Source organism: Dendrobates tinctorius, unplaced genomic scaffold (genome assembly GCF_039654945.1).
Source record: "Dendrobates tinctorius isolate UK_male_01 unplaced genomic scaffold, ASM3965494v1 ptg000249l, whole genome shotgun sequence".
NCBI lineage: Eukaryota > Metazoa > Chordata > Amphibia > Anura > Dendrobatidae > Dendrobates > Dendrobates tinctorius.
In genome coordinates this window covers 5,267,938-5,293,050 of record NW_027361916.1, presented here as the reverse complement: position 1 = coordinate 5,293,050, position 25,113 = coordinate 5,267,938, and the positions used below count along the sequence as shown (strand labels likewise).

The following is a 25,113-nucleotide window of genomic DNA, read 5'->3' as shown; positions in this document are numbered from 1 at the left end:
ATGGTTGGGATACAGGGAGATGGGACGACGCGTCGCTGGACCAGTAAGTATAATTATAATGTTTATTATTAATTTTATTCTTTGTTTTACAGCCCTCCCCATCCCATATCTATAAAGTCCAAGCTCGGGGTTCGGACACAAGTTCACGTCATCTCCGGCCCCGAGATCAAACTTTACAAAAAAACTCAGGAGAACCCACCGATATCGGTCATCAGGGGGTACGCCCATCACTACTGGTCACAATTAGAAAGTAAATGGATCCGGCAATTAAATCCCTTACATCCCAATGGTGTAAATGAAGTTCTCAGCTTCTCCCCTTTCCTATAAGGGGTTTGGTGGAATTCGTTCTCTACACTCTTTATTACATAAAACAGTTTTCTCTGATCTCAATGTGTCTTATTTGTTTTTATCTCCCCATAATACAACGGTCACAAGATCGCCGATCTGCACTTTACTCTCCGATGGTGACGATCCTCTAGACATCCGGACAGTCAGGAGCATTGGATCCCATCTGTGTCTCCCCACTATTCTAACAATGGACGCTCTCTCCGCGATCATTTACTCCTCTATACGGTTATTACGGGGAATGACGCTGTGATGACTTCTCTTCTGGGAGAGACACACATCACATGTGACTAATATTGCAGTGTGAATAGAAACTTATATTTTGCTGTATTTTTCTGCCCTTACATTGTGGGTTATGAGGTGTTCGGTGCTTGGTTTTTTGTTCCGCCCTTTTTCCTTTGTTTTTATCTTTCCAGTTGGGTAATTGGGATTCTAATATAAGCCCATATATACCGGGAAGTGTCAGGTTCTGGGATTTCATTATATTTAATAACAATTTCATTCCCGATTATTCCCGTCATTTATTGCTCATTACCAGAGTTGAGCGAAACGGGTTGAAAAATTTCAAAAGTCGCCGACTTTTGGTAAAGTCGGGTTTCATGAAACGAAACCCAACCCTAGGGTGAGGTCGGCCACGAGCTCGGCGACTTTAGCACCAAAGTTGCGTTTCAAAAGTTTGTTTTCCGCCCTTTTTCAGCCAATCAGGATCCACGGACACTGTGGGCAACGTGATGACATAGGCAGGGGTCACCACCATCTTTGAGAAGGGCATGCAAGTGATTGGCTTGCTTTGGGGGGCGTCACAGGGGGTATAAAAGGGCGTTCATGCCGACCGCCATGTTACTCATGCTGATCTCAGAATAGGGAGAGCTGCTGCTGCTGCTGATTCTGTAGGGAGAGCGTTAGGCAGGGAAGAAGACACCAAAAACTGCTTCTGCAGCTAGCGATTTTGCCTGTACAACACACGAGTCACTGTGTGTGCAGTGCAAGTGGAGGCTATATTTTGCTGGATCAGCTGTGTTAGTTGTTAGGCTGCCTTATAAGGCTTCCAGATAGCTGCATTGCTGTTTTCCCACTGCTCTGCAAACTGCATTTTTAAAAGCAATCCAATTTTTTTTTTGTCCTGGTGAGGTACTGAGCGTGCATTTTTTCACACCATACAGCAGTGTACGCTCCTCACACAGTACCGTGTAACGGCTGTTATCACGGCCACAGTGAAGCTATCTGTGTGTGACTCTGTAAGGATAAGTCAAGGACATGTTCCGTTCTTACAGACCTCCACCTTCTAGTTTTGTCTGGTTTTCAAACAGTTAAGTATATTTGCTGTTTGATCACATTCAAAACTATAGAGAGACAGCGTGTGTCGGTCCGTATACCTAAAAAACACAGAGCTTGACAATTTTACAGACACCGGACAGCGGTGTACGTGCACGCTCCTCTCTCAGTACCGTGTAACGGCTGTTATCACGGCCACAGTGAAGCTATCTGTGTGTGACTCTGTAAGGATAAGTGGAGGACTTGTTCCGTTCTTACAGACCTACACTCTAGGGAGATTCCTATTCTGCCCAATTCTATATACACCTTGTAGTTTGTCATACACTAGCCAATTTCTGCCTGTGACATAGCGGTGTGATATTCACTGGGCCTCACACAATCCAACAGTGTCCACAAGTGTGTTCAGAAATTCTGCATCTCCCCTGTCCTATAGTGACATTTTTCACACCTGCGACATTGAGCCTGTGACAGCGGTGTGATATTCACTGGGCCACACACAATCCAACAGTGTCCACAAGTGTGTTCAGAAATTCTAAATCTCCCCTGTCCTATAGTGACATTTTTCACACCTGCGACATTGAGACTGTGACATAGCGGTGTGATATTCACTGGGCCTCACACAATCCAACAGTGTCCACAAGTGTGTTCAGAAATTCTACATCTCCCCTGTCCTATAGTGACATTTTTCACACCTACGACATTGAGCCTGTGACATAGCGGTGTGATATTCACTGGGCCTCACACAATCCAACAGTGTCCACAAGTGTGTTCAGAAATTCTACATCTCCCCTGTCCTATAGTGACATTTTTCACACCAGCGACATTGAGACTGTGACATAGCGGTGTGATATTCACTGGGCCTCACACAATCCAACAGTGTCCACAAGTGTGTTCAGAAATTCTACATCTCCCCTATCTTATAGTGAAATTTTTCACACCTGCGACATTGAGCCTGTGACATAGCGGTGTGATATTCACTGGGCCTCACACAATCCAACAGTGTCCACAAGTGTGTTCAGAAATTCTACATCTCCCCTGTCCTATAGTAACATTTTTCACACCTGCGACATTGAGACTGTGACATAGCGGTGTGATATTCACTGGGCCCCACACAATCCAACAGTGTCCACAAGTGTGTTCAGAAATTCTACATCTCCCCTGTCCTATAGTGACATTTTTCACACCTGCGACATTGAGCCTGTGACATAGCGGTGTGATATTCACTGGGCCTCACACAATCCAACAGTGTCCACAAGTGTGTTCAGAAATTCTACATCTCCCCTGTCCTATAGTAACATTTTTCACACCTGCGACATTGAGACTGTGACATAGCGGTGTGATATTCACTGGGCCTCACACAATCCAACAGTGTCCACAAGTGTGTTCAGAAATTCTACATCTCCCCTGTCCTATAGTGACATTTTTCACACCTGCGACATTGAGCCTGTGACATAGCGGTGTGATATTCACTGGGCCTCACACAATCCAACAGTGTCCACAAGTGTGTTCAGAAATTCTACATCTCCCCTGTCCTATAGTGACATTTTTCACACCTACGACATTGAGCCTGTGACATAGCGGTGTGATATTCACTGGGCCTCACACAATCCAACAGTGTCCACAAGTGTGTTCAGAAATTCTACATCTCCTCTGTCCTATAGTGACATTTTTCACACCTACGACATTGAGCCTGTGACATAGCAGTGTGATATTCACTGGGCCTCACACAATCCAACAGTGTCCACAAGTGTGTTCAGAAATTCTACATCTCCCCTGTCCTATAGTGACATTTTTCACACCTGCGACATTGAGACTGTGACATAGCGGTGTGATATTCACTGGGCCTCACACAATCCAACAGTGTCCACAAGTGTGTTCAGAAATTCTACATCTCCCCTGTCCTATATACACCTTGTACCTTGTTTTACATTACTATATAGTTTGTGGGATTTTGTGTACATTTTTACCAAAAATGAGGAAGGCTGGTGGAAGAGGCCGTGGAATTGGGCGGGGGTTGCCAGCTGGTAATGATGGTGTTGGTGGTGGATCTGATGGTAGTGGCAAAAGCAAAATAGGACCGAATGCAGGAGGTGTTGAGCCTGCATCATCGTCTGGCTCCACAAGGCCTTGAAGGCTTAGTTTTCTAGGAGTTGGCAAACCGCTTTTAAAGCCAGAGCTTCAGGAAAAAGTTTTGGCTTACATTGCTGACTCAGCCTCCAGCTCTATCGCCTCCTCTTCTGCAGTTGTAAAAAATAAAAGCACTGAGTCGTCATTGGAGGCTCATGTTCATGAACCACACCTTTCCTTGTGTCCTTCACCCCAACCAAGATTGAAGGATGACGCAGGCCATACAACTGATTACTCCATGGAGCTGTTTTCACATACCATGCCTGGGTTATCAAGTGAAATGGTGAATTACCCAGGCCAAGATAAATCTGACATGGAGTGCACTGATGCACAGCCACTGATAAATTATTCTGCTGGTACATTCACTCAGAGCACTACATTGTCCTCGCAGTGTAATGAGCCAGATTCTGACCCTGATGAGTCCCAGGTGCCCCTTCCCGCATACTATACCACCATACACGGTGACACAGAGGAAGGTTCACATGACATTGAAGAGGAGGTGATGGATGACCCAGTTGTTGACCCAGATTGGCATCCATTGGGGGAAGAGGGTGCTGCTTCCAATAGCTCAGATGAGGAGGAGGAGCATCCACAGCAGACATCGACATCGCAACAGCTGTTATCTGGCAGGCCCGGAGCACTCCAAAGACAGGTTCCAAAAATCAAAAGAGTTGCTTTACAGCTTGTCCAGACGGTCAAAATAGCACAGCGTGCCAGGCCGCAAAATGTCTTCCAAAGTAGGAAGAGTGCAGTGTGGCACTTTTTTGAACAAAATCCTCATGATCAGGCCAAGGTTATCTGTAAGAAGTGCGCAAAGACCTTTAGCCGAGGGAAAAATCTGAAAAATTTGAATACAAGTTGCATGCTTAGACATTTAACCAGCATGCACTTGCAAGCGTGGACACAACACCAAACCTCAAGTACCACATGTGCAACTGATCACAAAGAAGGTAGTCAGCAACGCTACATTGTTTCCCCCACTGTAAGCCCACCGGTTAGCACAGCAGGAAATGTTGAGGTGTCGTTGCAAGGCCAAAGCAGTCAGGGAATCCCACTGTTATATCAACGAAAGACTGAATCTAGGCCATCAGAAAGAACACCAACTCCATCACCATCATCAACCCTCTCTCAGCCGCCCTGTCCACCGCTAGTTCCACCATATGCAGTTCTCAAGTCCAGCTCACCCTCCCAGAGACTATGAGTAGGTCAAGAAAGTACTCAGTCTCTCATCCGCGTACACTGGGTTTGAACGCCCACATTGCCAAACTAATCTCGTTAGAGATGATGCCCTATCGGTTGGTGGAAAGCGCAGCTTTCCGCGAACTCATGGCCTATGCAGTACCACGCTATGACCTACCCAGTCGCCACTTCTTCTCTCGCAAAGCCATCCCAGCCCTCCACCATCATGTGAAAGACCGCATTGTCCATGTACTCAAGCAGTCAGTGAGTGGAAAGGTGCACCTCACAACAGATGCATGGTCCAGTCGGCATGGCCAGGGCCGTTACGTGTCCATCACTGCGCACTGGGTTAATGTGGTGGATGCAGGGTCCACAGGGGACAGTGGTGGTGGGACAGTGCTGCCTAGCCCACGGTATAGGAAACAGTTGGCTGTAGGCGTTCAACCCTCCTCCTCCTCCTCCAGAAGCGAAAGCTCGTCCACAGAGCGCAGTCATTCGAGCACTCCATCTGCAGCTGCCACTGTTGTACATGAGGTGTCCCCCTATCGAGCAGCTAGTGGAAAGCGTCAGCAGGCTGTGTTGCAGATGATGTGTTTGGGCGACAGACACACCGCGGAGGTGCTGGCCGAGTATTTTCAGCGACAAACTGAGTCATGGCTGGGCAGTATACATCTTGAGGCAGGCAAGGTAGTTAGTGATAACGGCCGTAATTTTGTGGCAGCCATAGCCCTTTCAAAACTCAGCCACATACTTTGCTTGGCTCACACCTTGAACCTGGTGGTGCAGTGCTTTCTCAACAATTATCCGGAGTTAACAGCCCTGCTCCAGAAGGTGCGAAGACTGTGCGCGCACATCCGCCGGTCGCCTGTACACTCAATTCGTATGCAGAAGCTGCAGCGATTGCTCCACCTTCTCAACCACCGCCTCATTATCGACATTGCAACAAGGTGGAACTCCACCCTGCACATGGTTGAGCGGCTGTGCGAACAGAGGCAGGCCATAATGCATTTGTGGGAGGATACACGGCCAGGCACTTTGAGAGCAGACATGGAGTTGACAGGTGTGCAGTGGTCGAAGCTGAAAGACCTCTGTAAAGTCCTTCAGTGTTTTGAGGAATGCACACGTCTGGTAAGCGCAGACGACGCCATCCTAAGCATGAGCATCCCACTTATGTGTCTGCTCATGCAAACTTTGACGCACCTTAAGGAGCAGGCGTCTGCAGCCAATGTTGACGAAGAGGAAGAGGAGGAGGGAATCCTTGATGACATTCAGCCATTGTCTGCTCAGGGACCTCTACTGGACGAGGTGGAGGAAGAAGAGGAGGAGGAGGATGATGATGGGATGATTACTTAGGGGAGGAGGATGCATCTCATGGGGAAAGTGAAAATGTTGGCGTGGCAAGGTCTGGTACAGGGTTTGTGCGTGACTGGAGGGATGTGGATTTGCCAGAAAGTGCTCCACTAACCAGCATTCGCAGTGCATCATTGACATTGGCCCACATGTCAGATTATGCCTTGCAGATCCTAAAAAGGGACCCCCGCATTGCCAAAATGATGAACGATGACGACTACTGGTTGGCCAGCATCCTGGATCCACGCTATAAAGGCAAATTACAAAACATCATGCCACAGGACAACCTTGACCTAATATTGGCTAATAAACAAGCAACTCTGGTAAACCGGTTGGTTGAGGCATTCCCAGCACACAGCAGTGGTGATGGTTCTCACACGAGCCGTACGGGCCGGGGGCAGCTTGGCAGAGGTGTTCGTGGTGCACACAGCAGAAGTGATGTTGGAGACAGGGGTTTCATGACAATGTTGTGGACTGATTTTTCAAGTACCGCTCACACAACTGGTAATACTGCATCGATGGAAAGTGACAGGAGACAGCAGTTGTCAACTATGGTTACAAACTACTTTTCCTCCCATATCGATGTTCTCCCGCACAGGTCATTCCCCTATTGGGCCGCTAAACTGGACACCTGGCCTGAATTGGCACAATATGCCTTACAGGAGCACACTTGCCCAGCTGCAAGTGTATCGGAAAGAGTCTTCAGTGCAGCTGGATCAATCCTAACAGAAAAAAGGACCCGTCTGTCAACCCAAAATGTGGATGATCTAACCTTCATTAAAATGAACCATGCATGGGTTTCCAAGGATTTTGTCCCACCTTCCCTTGATGACACATAGGTTGCCAGAAAAATGGCTTGCTTTGGTCCTCCTCCTATTCCGCGAACTTGACCTATTTCGCCTTTTGCAGCAGCTGAATGTCCCACATCAACATATGCCACTTTGTAAACCGCCCTAACTGGGCTGCCCCCCGCCATGGCTGGGGTCACCACCTAGCGCACGAAACCGTGCGAGTGCCGTTGCCCTGGACAGGTGGGTAGGCCGACTCTTGGGCGTGGGCACTGGCACAGGGTCCCTCATAGTGCAATCAAGTGTCTCTGACGGTGGTGGTGCACACCCGCCGTCAGACACACCGCCGTACTATGAGGGGCCCAGTGCCAGTAGCGACGCCCACAAGTGTGCCCCCCTTGCTTGGGCAGGGCCCCAGCATTTGCAATGTTTACCTCTCCCTGCTCCTCCGCTGTGTAGTCTGGGCTGTCAAGTCCTTCACTGGGACTGCCACTACAAATTGATTGAACTGAAAGATGATGGTTAAGATGTAGCTATGCCCTGTCTTGCTGGCCGGGCTCTAGCTCCAGATGATCAGTGGCTTCCATTTCTTATGGACGTCGACTCACAATTACATGCATTGGTGGTTTATCATCAGCTTTCACAGTTTTCCTACTCACAAACGTGTGACATTCCGGCGCACATTTCAAAATGTGCCCTCTCATGCCACTCAAATAAAATCGCCTATGGCCTGTGGCTTCTGTCTTTTGCACTCCAAAGTTACGTGACAGATCATGATAGCCAGTGAGCACCATGTTTACATCGCTCCCTGTGATAAAAATTTGATTGAGATGAGTAACAGTGATGGAATCAACGGAAGTGCGATACAGCAAGACTTTATTCACAAAAAAATGTTTTCACTGTCTCAACACACAAATTAATTGAGGGTCAGCATCGCCTATGAGAATTGTGATGGAAGTTTTTCCCGTGAATAGTAATTCCTAGATTTCTGCAATCACTAGCCTTTAGGTCAGTAATTGTATGCATCTCATTTCCTATTGCGGAGAGGCTGGACTGTATTACTGAGACAGAAATATATATGAAGATTTAAAAATAACACCAAAAGTATATAGTTGTGTATGCCTCAGATGCATTTCCTTTTTTCCACTTTTTAGATTGCTGTGTAATCCATACTGAGAACACGGAGATTTTACATGTTTAAACTATGCTATATATACCTGCTATCCAGTGATAAAGTACCCTTTCTCAACTTTGTACAATCTGGTCAAATCCATACTGGGCCTGAGAACATCTGAGTCTGCCTCCTGATCTATAGACATATATTTTTAATGTGTAAGCTAGGCTACATATATACGTATTATCCGGTGAAACTGTACCCTTTATCAACTTTCTACAATGTTGTTGAATCCATACTGGGCCTGAGAACGGCTGCCGAGCTGTTAAGCAAGCTACAGCACCTGTGGTTTGGACACGTAATTTTTTCAGGAATGACGGTTAGGCCTAACTCCGGAATTGCGGTTGACCTGAACTTACTGGGAAATCATTGTTCGCGGGGAATAATCTGAATCCCAGATCCCCATCACTAACGGAGTTCAGCAGGTTATCTGCACCTGTAAGCGACAAAAGCTGGTCCTTTCAGTGTAGCGTGCATGCAGCCCTGGACATGTACGGGAATGCTAGACCTGTTATTGCTCGATCTCACGTGCCAGAGCCTCGCTTATCCCTCTAGTAAGCTTGACGCGTACTGCGGGGGCATGCCGGAGTCTCGGTTGTTAACGGAATAAAGCTGAGAAATCGCTAGCACAACTACAAACACACATACCACACCACACACAGAATCGACAAAGCTTTCAAAGTGTGCATCTTTTCTTTAGGTGGCATGGTTGTGGTTTCCCGGGTGGAGTCCAATTAAGCCACAGGCTCCACACCTGGTGGTGCCCTTTTGGACATTCCTTTAAGGTTCAGCTTTGCAATCATACTGCCCCCGGAAACCAAAAACTTTGCCTTCATGGACGCTGTTTGGAGGTTCGTGGGAATAACGCCGCCCGATCAGCAGTCGGCATATGGGTCGCCCTCCCAGGGCTGTGGGGTACTCGGTACCGGGCCGGTGTCAGTGTGATGTGTCACAGCAGCGGTGACCCGGACGGTGGCCCTGGGCGCCCATGTAAATGGTGTGGTATAATGGTAAAGAGTTCATATAGATAGTTTGACGCCACCTGTGGTGTTCGGCAACATAGATGTTAGGCCGACGCTGCATGCAGATCCTCTGGGACTGATGGTGTTGTGCAGCAAAGATGGTGAAGCTCCCCACAGGTGGAGCTGGAGTCCCAGGGAAGTGTAGATGTAGTGATGGGGGAAAGGCACAGGCGGTGTAGGTGCTGGTACCCAGATGTAGCGCTGCTGGAATAACTGTAGGACACCAGAGCGTGCAGTTCCAAAGCTTTACTCACAGTCTGCAAGTTACACAGATGCCTGCCTCCGTGCTGTGTCCTCCGGGTCAGGACCTCAGCCAACCTCCAGGACCAAAATGGAAAGCTCCCTTCCAACACTCCGCCAACATGTACCTTCCTGAACGTCTCCTTTCTAGCGCTTGTGGGGGAAGCACTCACAGGACCGTGGTTCACTGAAGCGCCTCCAGTCTAACAGATGTTCCTCAGACTTTACTTGTATGGCAGACAGCTGTAGCCTTTTCCTTCTGGCTCCCACACGTCAATGCTGGGGCCTCCGAGCCTTAGTTGGGTACAGAGCATTTATAGCTGCTACTTCTCCTGGTTTCTGCTGCAGGAACGTCAGTGTCCCTACAAACTCGGAGACCGGAATCGGGACCATGCGCTCCAGCTAGGAGTGAGCCTTAACTCTGCTCATCCTCCAGCTCCCCTTCTCACATCCATACACTTCCCCTTCCCTGCACAGAGTGTCCTAACTTACCTCCTCCCGACCACAGAGAGCAGCTCCTCAGCAGTCAGGTTCAGAGGTCTCCCTGCTAGCCTGGAGTGGGAAATGTGTTGTGTGTTGTTTCACTGCTAGAGAGATCCTTCGTTGCTCCCAAGCTTGACAACACACTCCCTAGGAGGAAGGTAATGCCACAGTGGCGACCGTACTCTTGGGGACGCCACAAGTGCACTGAGGCCCAGCCACTGCTGGATGATGCTGCTGGTACATTGAACCAGACCACTACATTCCCCTCGCACTCTACACTGCCAGAATCTGACCCAGAGGAAACTCAGGTTCCCCTTCCCACATACTATACCACCTTACACGGTGACAAAGAGGAAGGTGCAGATGAAAGTGCAGGTTCCTTGAGCAGGTGGGGGGGCATACTCATGGGCAATGGCACTGGCACAGGGCACCGCAAAGTGCGCAAAAGTGTCTCTGCCGGTGGGAGGGCCTAAACAGCCAAGTGCAGTGAGATGGAAGATGGGGACAACAAGGAGTTCAGAGTAGTGCAGGGATTCCCTAGCAAGGAGACTTATGTAATTGTTTTCAATGTTGGGACAGCAATTTTTGGGGAGCACTATACTCTGGTGAATGATCTATGGGGCCCACCATATACTGGAGCATTCCAAAGGTGGACATCAGACACTGGAGCAGCATTTACAGGGCCCATTATACACTAGAGCAGTAGAAATGGGGCCCATTATATATGGAGCATTATTTGGGCCCATAAGACAGTGGAGCTTCATCCATGGGGACCAACATATAATGTAGCATTATGTGGAGCTCATCATATACGGTTTGAAACATTATATGGGAATAATGATTCCGTATGGAGAAATATATGGGCCTCATTACTCTGTATAGCGCACTAAGCGCTGGCCATAATACTGTATGGAGTTATATACTGTCCGTTTTTGGAGGTATTGGAGAATTTAAAATGGATATCAGTCATGAGATGTAAGAAGTGAAGTATTTTTCATTGTACTATACTGCTATTTCTCTGCCGTCTCTGAGCATCATGAGTTGTGGTATGTGTTAAAGGGGCGCTCTTTGGCCCTGGGCCCACGAAAACCTGGAGCCAGCCCTCCCCCACCCACAACTGTAGCCAAATAACCCCCATTTTTCAGTGCGTAACTAGTATTATGAAGTTAATTAAGGTTGACAAGCTTAAGTAATAAGAATTGATGCTTTTGGCACTGTAGGTGTGTTTCCTGTCCTCCTCGCACTGCCAACTTTAATTCCCCATTGACTTACATTGGGTTTCGTGTTTCGGTCGGACCCCCGACTTTTCCCTATAGTCGGCCGATTTTGCTCGACCCGACTTTTGGAAAAGTCGGGTTTCATGAAACGAAACTCGACCCTAAAAAAACAAAAGTCGCTCAACTCTACTCATTACATTTTCTCTATAAAATAACAGATTTCTCTTTGTTACACGTCCTAATACTGATCATTTATATCTCTATATTGTAGAGGAAACATTTCTAGGAGTGTATACACTTCACCACAAACACTTCCCATAGATTTTATTATCATCACTGTTATTAAGCTGCTTTTCTCTTTATATCTTTACCATATCGCTTTTATTCTCTTTTCTTACCCGTTGCACAGTTGCACTTTCACTGGTCACTTGGTGGGGTCACATTTGGCTCTTTTCACCTGCATTGTTTTGTTTCCGGACCCCCCTCACTATCACTTTACCTGACTGATCGCTACCAGATGGCTCTATGCAGCATTATTCTTCTTGGTCTTACCAACAGTTTTTCATCCTGATCCTCCTGCTTCACTGGGGAAGATGTGACTGTGGAACAGCCCCATTTCCTTTAGGAGCACCCCCACTTTACCCCAGAGCTACTCCCCTTGCCTGGATTAGTGCAGGACCTTGGTGTGTTGGAAACACTTATCCGTACCCTCTGATGAAGCTGACGTGGTGAAACGCCGGTAAGAGGGAATAGTGGTGAATCTGCCATCTTTCTCTGTACACTCCCAGCATGTCATCTGTAGGATCTGTAATCACCATCTCTTGTTAGGATGGTTCCTCCTTTACACTATATGGGCTGTGCTGTATTCCTGGGATATCCCATATAGCACTGGCTGCACTTTATATCTCCTATCTGTACTCCAGGGATGTAATGCGCTGTCAGCTCTTTATTCTCTCACTATTTATACCCTTTGCTCTGTGTCCTCTCATTATATAAGCTATTCATCTATAAGTGCACAGGATCTATTCCCCTTATACACTGATATCCAGTGATAGATCTACAATCCGGTTACATATATCTATGTATGGATTTATCTTACACTCAATAAATATGGTGCACTTATCTCATCTCCACCTTGATAGTGACGCTCTCTTAGGCTACTTTCACACATCAGGTTTTCGGTGTCAGGCGCGTTCCGGCGTCGTGCCGGAGCGCCGGATCCGGCAAATGTTTTGTAAAACTGGATGCGACGGATCCATTTTTCTGCCGGATCCGTCTTGCGCTTGACAGCCAAAACCGGATCCGTCTCATCCGGTTCATCCGGTTTTCGATCCGTTTTTCGACGGATTACGCCGGATCCGGTTTTTAAAAACGCCCCTTGTGGCCTTCCGAACGAGATTGGCTACTGGAAAACTATATATAGCGTGTTCCTACAGCCCTTCTTTGACAGGTTGTAGAGGAGAAAGTGCAGGTTGGAGAGAAGAGCAAGTTACTGGCGAAGATAGATGTTGTTATTGGAAATATTTTGAAGAATTTGGCGGATTTTATAGCGGAGGCGAATCGTTTGAGGGTGATTGTTCTGGAGAAGGAGAGAGCGAGACAGCAGCGCATCAGGCTTCGTAGACGACGTTTGTGGATCCACCCCATCACAGCCAAGAGAATGACGCGTGGGGTCTATTCTACACTCTGCATGGACCTTCGACGAAACCCGGAGAAATTTTTTGGATATGTTAGGATGAAAATGGAGAATTTTGATTACTTGGTGGAGCGCATTGCACACCTCATAAGAAAAGCGGACACCTATTGCCGCTTCTCTGTTTCACCCGCCGAGCGTCTGATGGTGACTTTAAGGTAAGCCACATTTATTGGATATGCTCGCATCAGAGCACACTTTCACTGCAATCTTGTTGGTGGTAGTTTGTATCTCCAAGTGTTATAGCTGAGTTTTGGTATGTAATGCTGTGATTTAAAACTAATTTATTGTTTTTTAATTCCCCACAGATTTCTTGCAACTGGAGAATCCCTTTCGTCACTGCATTTCCAGTACAGACTCGGGATTTCCACCATATCTGGAATTGTGAAGTACACATGCCGTGCACTGTGGGACTCCTTAGCTGAAGAGTTTTTACCAGAGCCCACAACAGAGAGGTGGATTGAAATTGCTGACAAGTTTCAACAGATATGTCAGTTTCCAAACTGCTTGGGCGCTGTGGACGGGAAACATATCCGCATTGTAAAGCCAGCTGGATCGGGATCGGAATATTTCAATTACAAGAAATATTTTTCAATTGTCCTCATGGCCATCGCTGACGCGGAATACAAATTTATTGCGGTTGATATTGGGCCTATGGCCGCTCCAATGACTCTCAAGTTTTCAAACTGTCTGCCATGGGGCGTAAACTGTATGGAAACACCTTCCAGTTCCCACCCCCTAGACCGCTGCCGCAAACATCTGGTCCACCTATGCCATTTGTCTGTGTAGGGGATGAAGCCTTCCAGCTGTCAGAACACCTTTTGAAACCGTACTCTAGCAGAGGATTGACAAGAACAAAACGCATTTTTAATTACCGCCTCACAAGAGCAAGAAGAATGGTTGAATGTACCTTTGGTATTCTGACAGCCAAATGGTGGGTCCTATTGACTGCGATCAACCTCAAGACAGAAACTGTGGACGAGGTGATCAAAGCGTGCGTGGTACTCCACAATTTTGTTATATGCAAGGAACCCATTTCCATTGAGGACACCTCTGAAGAAACCACCTTGCAAGATTACCATGACATTACCACTAGAAGTTCTGTGACGGTTTCAGTAATGAGGGACAATTTTGCACTATACTTTATGTCACCTCAAGGCAGAGTACACTGGCAGGATGACAGAGTGTGAAAGATTTGTGCCCTTAACCAAACTTGTGTACCTTCTGTACCAACAGTATATACCTTTGCCAACCAAAGTTGGCTATCTTGTCATGGTCTCTATTTTTAGCTTTAGGCCACAGGTGTGTACCTGGTTGTGTTTTATGCAAAGTATTTCACCTTTTAACAAAAGTTGTGTACATTGTTAGGAAATCACCAACAATAAACACAACTTTTTAGGTGAAATACTTTGCTTCAAACACAACCAGGAACACAACTGTGGCAAAAAGCTAAAATTTACCCACAGTTATATACCTGGTTTTGAATACCTTTTTACCTTTTAAATACCCTGTATTTAACCTTTTTTTTAAACATATTTCACTGCAGAAAGAAATGACAGACAACCAGTGTAAACAATAATTTAACTTTTATTTAAAATATTTTTTTTTGTGTAAACTGTTTTTAAAGTTAAAAAAACTTTTTTAATAAAGGTTTGAAACCAAATGGGCATTTTTATTACAAAACACATCATAAATCTGTGTAGTGTGGGGTGGAAATACTGCTGGAGGGGCTGCGGGACACTTCGACAATGGGAGTGTGGAGAGAGGATTGGGATCGTGGTGGGGAAGGAACAGTTAGAGGTGATGGTGTGGAAAAAGCTACAGAATGGGTGGACATGTGGGAGGCAGAAGAGGTGGTGGGCGGTGGAGTGGAGGGTTGGGCAGGGACTGTAGGAGCAGATGATGTTGATGGAAAGTTGTATGGGGAAGGAGTTTGGTACGGGGAAGGAGTTTGGTACGGGGAAGGAGTTTGGTACGGGGCAGGTTGCTGGAAGTGGGGAGATGTCTGGTACTGGGGAGGTTGCTGGTACTGGGGAGGTTGCTGGTACTGGGGAGGTGGATGGTATGTAATAGGAGGGGGAGGATGGAAAGTGGCTGGAGGGGGTGTAGATGTAATAGGAGGGGGAGGATGGAAAGTGGCTGGAGGGGGTGCAGATGTAATAGGAGGGGGAGGATGGAAAGTGGCTGGAGGGGGTGCAGGTGGAGGAACTACAGTGGTGGGAGGTGGAGGTTGGGAGGTAACCTGCTGTAGAGCACCGTGGCACGAATGCATTACATGCATCTGCTGGGTAGGAGATAGTGTTGCCATGCGCTCCACAACAGACCTGAAAAAGGTGTGGTTTGGCGAAGATCTTGCTTCTGAATGCATGGTTTGCAGAAGTGTCTTCACCTCCAGAATGCTGGAGTTGATCTGCTGAAAGCCTGCGGAGATTTGCTCTGACAAGACTTTGAGACAGTTCTGGAAAGATGCATTCAGATGCAAGAACTCTGGCGCATAAGTCTTTTCCTGACCCCTCTGCCGCTGCCGCCCAGTACCCGCAGGTGTACTAGAGGTGGCAGGGGCAGAAGGGTGGGGTAAAGTGAAAGCGATCTCCTCACCAGCAGCTTCATGTAATGTAGGCGGCCACGATGCTCCTGTGCTGGTGGATGGGACAGATGGGTCGAATGTGTGGGAAGGCTGGGAAGGTGCAGATGTACCGGGGAGGTCGAAGTGTCCCTCGATGCCGGTCTCCTCAGGGATCGCCTCAGAAGGGTCCAATAGTGCAGGCTCCCGAGTGCTGCTCACCGTGCTGTGGAATAAAGAGAAAAAAAAACAATCAAAATAGTGACATGGTATGGCCCTGGCTGAAAAAAAAAAGTTACATCTAAACATTTTTTTGTCACATGTGGTGTGTAATATTTACCTTCTGGTGACCATTGTTTCCCGGAGGAACGACAGGGCTCATGCGTACTTGTACTTGCTCCTGCGTCCTCCAGATCCACTCGGGGCCCGCATCTCTTTATTGAACTCCTTCTTGAAACGATCCCTCACAGACCGCCACCGATTCACAATTCTGTTCCCTGAAACGAGAAAGGACAAAGTGGTTAGTATACAACATCAGTGTTTCCCAAACTCCAGTCCTCATGGTCCCCAGGGGTCATGTTTTCAGGATTTCCATAGTAAATAGAAATCCTGAACACATGATCCGTGGGGACCACGAGGACTGGAGTTCGGGAAACACTGGTTTAAATCAAGCAAACGGTACTGTATATACTTCCGCTCTTTAATCTGGGCCCGAACATCGAGGTCCTCCCAGCGGCCCACAAGGAGAGAACAGATTTCCTCCCAGAGTCGTCGGGTAACAATAAGGTCAGCATGGCGGCGGTCAGCCATATTCCAGAGCGGCTCCCTTTCTCTGACGAGATCGATGAGGTGGTCCACATCAATCCCTCCATCCTCACCGTCAGAGTCGGGAGCACGCTGTGAAGGCTGTTAAAGAAAAAGACAAAAATAACATAATTAGCCTCCACAAAAGAAATGAAATAAAAAGTGCAAAAAAAAAAAGCAAAAATATTTATACTTACACGCTGTTGACCGCCGCGTTGGTGTCGCCGACGACCCTGGGAGGCACTGCGAGGACCTCTTGGCCGAGCACCAGATTGGGAAGACTAGAGAAGAAAACAAAAAAAGTTATGTCTTTGGATGTAGACATTTGTTTGCTGTGTGTGGTCTGCAAAACATTGTTTTCTATGTGTTGTGTGTAGTGTGATGTTGTGTTTCTGCGTTTGATGCAAAAAACTTACCAATTGTGAGCCCACTCCAGGTGTCTGTCCACCCCTTCCTTCTTCTTCTGGGAGCTCCTCTTCATCTTGTGATTCCTGTTTTGAAATAAAAGGCAATGAATAGACATATATTACAGAGATGATGGATTTTGGAAATAAAAACTTACCGTCAAACGCTGACGATGCGAGGGAGGGCTCCCAGAAGATGATGTGCTGTCCTGTTGATGGCCAGACTCCATGGCTGTGGGTGGTGTTCCAGCTGCTGCCATTGCTGCTGCTGCTGCATCTCTTGGGCGGCTGGTGAATAAAGAGAAACAAAGGGCCAATGAATATCTTGATATTCAATAGCCCTAGTTTGGAGGAATGGGGGATTTGATAATTACCGTCTCTCATCTGCTGCTGGACTCCCCTCCCATTGTTCAGCATGCTGCTCCATTTGGGGTGGTGCTGATGGTGCTGCTGCTGCAGATGTCTGCTGCCTTCTCCTGCTCCTGGTTCTTGGCATATTGGGTGTGGCTGAGGGTCCCACTGTCTTGCTTTTATATATGTCTTGTGGGCAGAGCTACTGAGCATGCTCAGACCAAAAAAACCAGATCCGGCGCATTGCGGCGCTCATAGGCTTTCATTGTGTGAAAAAGCCGGACGCGCCGGATCCGGCGTGTCCGGCTTTTTCGCCGGAGACAAAAAACGTTACAGTAGCCGTTTTTTCCAGACGCCGGATCGCGACACATTGCCGGATCCGGCGAAAACCGGATGAAACGCATGGCCATCCGGCTCTAATGCAAGTCAATGGGGGGGAAACCAGATCCGGCATTGCATTTCGCCGGATCCGGTTTTTGTCAAAAGCGCCGGATCGCGCCTGACGGCGAAAACCTGATGTGTGAAAGAGGCCTAAGTAGTTTCTAAAGCCCTAAGCTGCTGTCAAGTCCTGAACTATGCTCCCCCTGCCATCTTGTGGTCAAATCTAGGTATTGCACTCCTTTTCTATCTTCCCCAGCTGTTTCCCTTCTGTCATTACCATTATCCGTCTAGAGTGCACAAACAGTCCCTTCTTCCTTCAGTCAAGTCTGTCCGTCAACTCACCTTCCCCACACTCCCTACAAGACCAGGTCGAGTCTTTCTGGCCAAACTTCCCTTTTATGACCGACAACAGTAAATGTGCAGTGAGGCCAAGTGTGAATTTCTGTCCAATAACAGCAGAGTTTCCCTTTATCCTGACTTTTACATTTGTATTAAAACCAACTAACTTCAAGGAGGATTGTGATAATCTCCAGGACAAACATTCCACCTGTGCCATGATAGATCTCTAAGCTGTGCGTGGCTGAGGGCTGTAATATACATTTATTCCCGCCTGCAGGAGATGTGTTGGCTCCAGCCCTGGTGTCATGGAGTCACTCCACGTCATACATTACATTATGTTTTCCATCCTAAAGAATTCAGATTACTGCACAATCTTACCTCAAATGAGGAGAACTAATAGTTTCTCTACTCTTTTGGTCAGGACTCACAGTAGCTCAAATAGTTCACCAGAAATGAGTGCAACTCTGGTTTAATGTTCTCCCCTCATATTTACTGTACGTTGTTGTTGGGGATGTAGAATAAGTTTTTACTCTGTGTTTTTCTACATCTTCATTCTGTATGATAGTTTGTGGTGGGATCGGCCTGTCTCACTTATGTAAGTCTGTAACTCCCTGATAGTCTTAACAAAAATCTCTCCATCGCCTCTTCCAAATGCCAAAGGGCTAAATTTAAAGGGAACCTGTCAGCAGGATTGTGCTCAGTAACCTACAGACACTGTCAGGTCAGTGCCGTTATACTGATTACAATGATACCTGGTGATGAAATCCGTCTTGTGGTTGTTATTTAATCTTTATTTGTAGTTTTCAGTTAATGAGATTCTCGTGCTCTGGGGCGGAGCTGTGGACGGGTCTGTGGGCGGGGCTTTATGTGGTGCTCTGATTATATATTCATTTGTATTGGCTAATGACAGGTCGCTGATCCCTCACTGACCTGCCCCCATTATTACATAATGCATATAATAGCATTGATATTATTGTTGATAATGCCTATAATATTGTGGCTATTGTGAGGCTTAGAAAAAAATTACATCCAGCAAATTGTCATCGGCGATGACGGCACCTGTCCAGTAGCATCTATCTCTTATCAGGTGCTTCTGTGGTGTCAGATGGCAAGAAGAACAGTCAGGTAGCTGGGTCAGAACCAGAAGGACAGAATACAGAATCAGAAGACACAAGAGTAGTCAGTAAACGGGCCACGGTCACAGCAGGAAACAAATACACAAGCCGCAAGCTGAGCACAGAGGACTGAACCAGAGGAGAACAGCGCTGTATCTGGCAGATTCCGGCCATGTGCTTTGCACTTTAGTAGGGTGTGGTACTTTCCAATTGGCTGAAGTAGGGAGCAGATTACTCCAGCTGGACAGCAGGAACAGATCCCAGATGAGATTGGACACACCATATGCAGAAGCCCTAATATAACTAAATGACAGAAAACCAGAATAGTAAAAATCCTCATAAAGTGATTCCATTTTACAAATTAATTCACTGAGGGTTATAATCCTTAGGAGGACTGAATATTGTGACTCCACAGCCACTTTCCGGAAATTAACACGCAGTGGATGTTGGAGAGTGAAAATTACACATTTGACATTTTCTTACCCAGCACATAGTGCTCAGATTATGCTCCGGGAGACACACACCGCAAATTAAGTGGATTCTTCTCACTATAATATTGCTAAATACAGGGATCCTAAATGTTGTTTGCGCACACTGCAAGACTCCGAAGGGAGAGCGGATTTTGCTGGATTGGTTTATGGAAACCTTGTTGCTTTTCAACAGCCTTTGAGCCACTAATAGTGTGGGAACCTCTGTTTTTCCATTGACAGATGATGGACCTGAGTGGGGACTTGTTTTTTGTGAGATGAGAATTGGTATTATTTTCGCCTACATAACATTGATTGGTTTCTTTTTATTGGATATTTGGGAGGCAGAAAGAACCAACAGTTGAACACCACACACTACTGGTTCATCCAACAAGGTTTTCTATTAGACTGTGAACTGTCATTGTCTTGGTAAACAAGTAAAGTTTTTTTTACATAGCTTGCCATTTTTATGGACAGTTTAAATAGAAATGTTCAAAAATATAAAACTCAAGGATATTTTATTAAAAAATAATAATTATTTTTTATCTTAGCAGATGACTGTACCAGGAGATCAGAGGGACAGCTGACATCTTCAAATTTTAAATCTGATGATCTTGAGATCCTACAAGATACAACTGAAGTGATTGCTATTACTCCAGATATATCATCATCCATTCACAGCAAAGATCTGTCATCTGATCCTATGAAACAGGTCCCATCTTCTGATTCTTCTGATTCATTACCGACTACTAAGGAAAATCAAAGTCACAAAAGAGGCAATAAAAAACAAACTGCTCCTAAAGCAAAGAAGTCATTTTCATGTTCAGAATGCGGGAAATATTTTATCCAGAAATGTAATCTTGTTATACACCAAAGAACTCACACGGGGGAGAAGCCTTTTTCCTGTTCAGAATGTGGGAAATGTTTTAAATGGAAATCGTTTCTTGTTAGGCACCAGAGAACTCACACAGGGGAGAAGCCTTTTTCCTGTTCAGAATGTGGGAAATGTTTTAACCGGAAATCAGTTCTTGATAGCCACCAGAGAACTCACACAGAGGAGAAATCTTTTTCATGTCCAGAATGTGAGAAATGTTTTGCACAAAAATCACATTTTGTTAACCACCAGAGAACTCACACAGGGGAGAAGCCTTTTTCATGTTCAGAATGTGGGAAATGTTTTATCCAGAAAGGAAATCTTGCTAAACACCAAAGAACTCACACAGGTGAAATCTTGAAGCCTTTTTCATGTTTAAAATGTGGGAAATGTTTTAAACAGAAATCAGACCTTGTTATTCACCAGAGAATTCACACAGGAACAAAACCTTTTTCATGTTCAGAATGTGATAAATGTTTTGCACAGAAATCAAATTTTGTTACCCACCAGAGAACTCACACAGGGGAGAAGCCTTTTTCCTGTTCAGAATGTGGGAAATGTTTTAACCGGAAATTGATTCTGGTTAAGCACCAGAGAACCCACACAGGGGAGAAGCCTTTTTCTTGTTCAGAATGTGGGAAATGTTTCAAATGGAAATCGTTTCTTGTTAAGCACCAGAGAACTCACACAGGGGAGAAGCCTTTTTCCTGTTCAGAATGTGGGAAATGTTTTAACCGGAAATCGGTTCTTGATAGCCACCAGAGAACTCACACAGAGAAATCTTTTTCATGTCCAGAATGTCGGAAATGTTTTGCACATAAATCACATTTTGTTAACCATCAGAGAGTTCACACAGGGGAGAAGCCTTTTTCCTATTCAGAATGTGGGAAATGTTTTACCCGGAAATCAGTTCGCGATAGACACCAGAGAACCCACACTGGGGAGAAACCTTTTTCCTGTTCAGAATGTGGGAAATGTTTTAACCGGAAATCAGTTCTTGATAGCCACCAAAGAACCCACACAAGGGAGAAGCCTTTTCCATGTTCAAAATGTGGGAAATGTTTTAAATGGAAAAGTAATCTTGATAGGCACCAGAGATCCCACACAGGGGAGAAGCTTTTTTCTTGTTCAAAATGTGGGAAATATTTTAACCGGAAAGCGCTTCTTGATCACCATCAGAGCAGTCACACAGAGGAGAAGCCTTTTTCATTTTTTTAATGTGGGAAATATTTTACCTTGAAATCAACTGTTAATAAACATCAGAGACGTCACATAGGGGAGAAGTCTTTTTTATGTTTATAATGTTGGAGTAGTTTTAACCAAAATTGTATTTTCTTAAAAGGGTTGTCTCTTGTCATTCCTCATGTTTGCTGACAAAAGGATAAAACTAAACTTTATTAACTCAAAATATAAAACCATACTCATTATTCACCCCCTGAAGGTCAGTCAGAAGATGACTAATAGAAAAAACATATACCCCACATGTCAGTATATAGGGTGATTAAATAGCAATTTGTATAGCAATTTGGTTATGGACATTCTTAATGATGTTGATACTTATAGGAAAGTAACAAGTTACCCTACTAGTGTTTGTAAAAATGTATTGGAATCTTTTGTAATGGAGGGAGAAAATTTAGGGGTAATTAATAAAAAAAAAAAAAACTTTTTGAATAAAGATTTTCCTGTCACTCTGGTGTTTTACGGTCTCCCGAAAATGCACAAAAAAATTTTTCCCCCTCCATTTCGTCCAATTATATCGAGTATAGGATCACTTAACGAAAGTTTAAGTGTTTGGATTGACAGACATCTACAAACCCTAGTTTCCTAGGGGAGGGAGGTGCCGGACAACGGTCGTTTCGCGATTACTCGCTTCTACGGGTCCAGGTGAGGGGATTAGCTAAAGGTGATTCCCTTTATAGGATCACAGACCTTACTAATTAACATACATAACAAGTTGTGAAACAAACATTTACAAAAAAATATATTGCTATACAATATACAGAGTGCAAGATACTAGTAAGGAATAAATCTTTCCATATCGATTTACAAGATAATCTATATTTTTACAATATCATAGGAAGATTATAATCTAAATAACTTTACATACAATTTTTTATATAACATTTTTTATAAAAATACTGATAGTCCCAAAGGACTAAATGACCGGATCGATCTATCAGTATTTTTATAAAAAATGTTATATAAAAAATTGTATGTAAAGTTATTTAGATTATAATCTTCCTATGATATTGTAAAAATATAGATTATCTTGTAAATCGATATGGAAAGATTTATTCTTTACTAGTATCTTGCACTCTGTATATTGTATAACTATATATTTTTCTGTAAATGTTTGTTTCACAACTTGTTATGTATGTTAATTAGTAAGGTCTGTGATCCTATATAGGGAATGACCTTTAGCTAATCCCCTCACCTGGACCCGTAGAAGAGAGTAATCGCGAAACGGCCGTTGTCCGGCACCTCCCTCCCCTAGCATTCCTCCACGTCCTGCATGTCCACACATTTGATGGAATTTATGTGAAATAAAGACGCACAGTTTTTCAGCTACATTGGTGAGTGCTGCATATTTCTTCTTTTTTCGCTTCACATTGAAATATTCATGTTTTTTCATGCAAGCACCTCCGTTTTTTGACTGAATCATATGCCGCAATACTTCAGATAAAGAGCGCTCCGTCTGGTAATGTGGTGATTTGTGTGCCCTAGTACGCCGTTCATCTGTTTGCTCTTTGCTGGGATCATTCAACTTGTGTAATTGAACTGAGCACAGGGTTTATTTCACTCACTTTTTATCCATACAATGGACACAGACGTAAATATGGAGCTTTCTGATATGAATGCGGTTGAACAGGGACTTTTAGCAGGATGAGAGGATGCAATCGTAAGGAAGAGCTGCATATTATCAGCACAAGATCACTTGAATTTAAAATACAATCATTAGCTGGGAGAGAAATCCGATCATTCTGGACTGTAAAATCATTGAAATCATACACTGAATGCAAGAGAGTCCCGAGAGGTTTACGTATCTTCAAGGAAATTTCACAATTTCAAGATGATCCCATTTTCCAAAAGAAATGGACTGATCTCCTTCACCAATGTTCTCTCAATTTATTACAATTGGTAGCAGAGAAAAATGAGCAGGAGTATGATCATCTGACTGAACAGTTGGAGAAAGCGAAATCAGAATTAAAGTCACGCTACACAGAAAACCAAAATACACATTTTTACAAAATATTGGATAAAAAACTCGCATTACAACAAATCGATATTAACCCCTTCACCCCCAAGGGTGGTTTGCACGTTAATGACAGGGCCAATTTTTACAATTCTGACCACTGTACCTTTATGAGGTCATAACTCTGAAACGCTTCCATGGATCCCAGTGATTCTGACATTGTTTTCTCGTGACATATTGTACTTCATGTTAGTGGTAAAATTTCATTCATATACAGTGGGGAAAAAAAGTATTTAGTCAGTCAGCAATAGTGCAAGTTCCACCACTTAAAAAGATGAGAGGCGTCTGTAATTTACATCATAGGTAGACCTCAACTATGGGAGACAAACTGAGAAAAGAAAATCCAGAAAATCACATTGTCTGTTTTTTTTTCATTTTATTTGCATATTATGGTGGAAAATAAGTATTTGGTCAGAAACAAAATTTCATCTCAATACTTTGTGATATATCCTTTGTTGGCAATGACAGAGGTCAAACGTTTTCTGTAAGTCTTCACAAGGTTGCCACACACTGTTGTTGGTATGTTGACCCATTCGTCCATGCAGATCTCCTCTAGAGCAGTGATGTTTTTGGCTTTTCGCTTGGCAACACGGACTTTCAACTCCCTCCAAAGGTTTTCTATAGGGTTGAGATCTGGAGACTGGCTAGGCCACTCCAGGACCTTGAAATGCTTCTTACGAAGCCACTCCTTCGTTGCCCTGGCGGTGTGCTTTGGATCATTGTCATGTTGAAAGACCCAGCCACGTTTCATCTTCAATGCCCTTGCTGATGGAAGGAGGTTTGCACTCAAAATCTCACGATACATGGCCCAATTCATTCTTTCATGTACCCGGATCAGTCGTCCTGGCCCCTTTGCAGAGAAACAGCCCCAAAGCATGATGTTTCCACCACCATGCTTTACAGTAGGTATGGTGTTTGATGGATGCAACTCAGTATTCTTTTTCCTCCAAACACGACAAGTTGTGTTTCTACCAAACAGTTCCAGTTTGGTTTCATCAGACCATAGGACATTCTCCCAAAACTCCTCTGGATCATCCAAATGCTCTCTAGCAAACTTCAGACGGGCCCGGACATGTACAGGCTTAAGCAGTGGGACACGTCTGGCACTGCAGGATCTGAGTCCATGGTGGCGTAGTGTGTTACTTATGGTAGGCCTTGTTACATTGGTCCCAGCTCTCTGCAGTTCATTCACTAGGTCCCCCCGCGTGGTTCTGGGATTTTTGCTCACCGTTCTTGTGATCATTCTGACCCCACGGGGTGGGATTTTGCGTGGAGCACCAGATCGAGGGAGATTATCAGTGGTCTTGTATGTCTTCCATTTTCTAATTATTGCTCCCACAGTTGATTTCTTCACTCCAAGCTGGTTGGCTATTGCAGATTCAGTCTTCCCAGCCTGGTGCAGGGCTACAATTTTGTTTCTGGTGTCCTTTGACAGCTCTTTGGTCTTCACCATAGTGGAGTTTGGAGTCAGACTGTTTGAGGGTGTGCACAGGTGTCTTTTTATACTGATAACAAGTTTAAACAGGTGCCATTACTACAGGTAATGAGTGGAGGAAAGAGGAGACTCTTAAAGAAGAAGTTACAGGTCTGTGAGAGCCAGAAATCATGATTGCTTGTTTCTGACCAAATACTTATTTTCCACCATAATATGCAAATAAAATGAAAAAAA

General features: G+C 45.1%; 1 protein-coding gene across 1 annotated transcript in view; it reads left to right on the top strand.

Moving 5' to 3' along the window:
- Nucleotides 1-25,113, top strand: part of LOC141063349 (uncharacterized) — a 57,431-nt gene continuing 32,318 nt past the window's right edge. Inside the window, exons 1-2 of the mRNA XM_073557393.1 lie at nucleotides 1-43; nucleotides 19,872-21,400. Coding sequence (XP_073413494.1) covers nucleotides 1-43; nucleotides 19,872-21,400 — 1,572 coding nt within the window. The remainder of the gene's footprint in view (nucleotides 44-19,871; nucleotides 21,401-25,113) is intronic.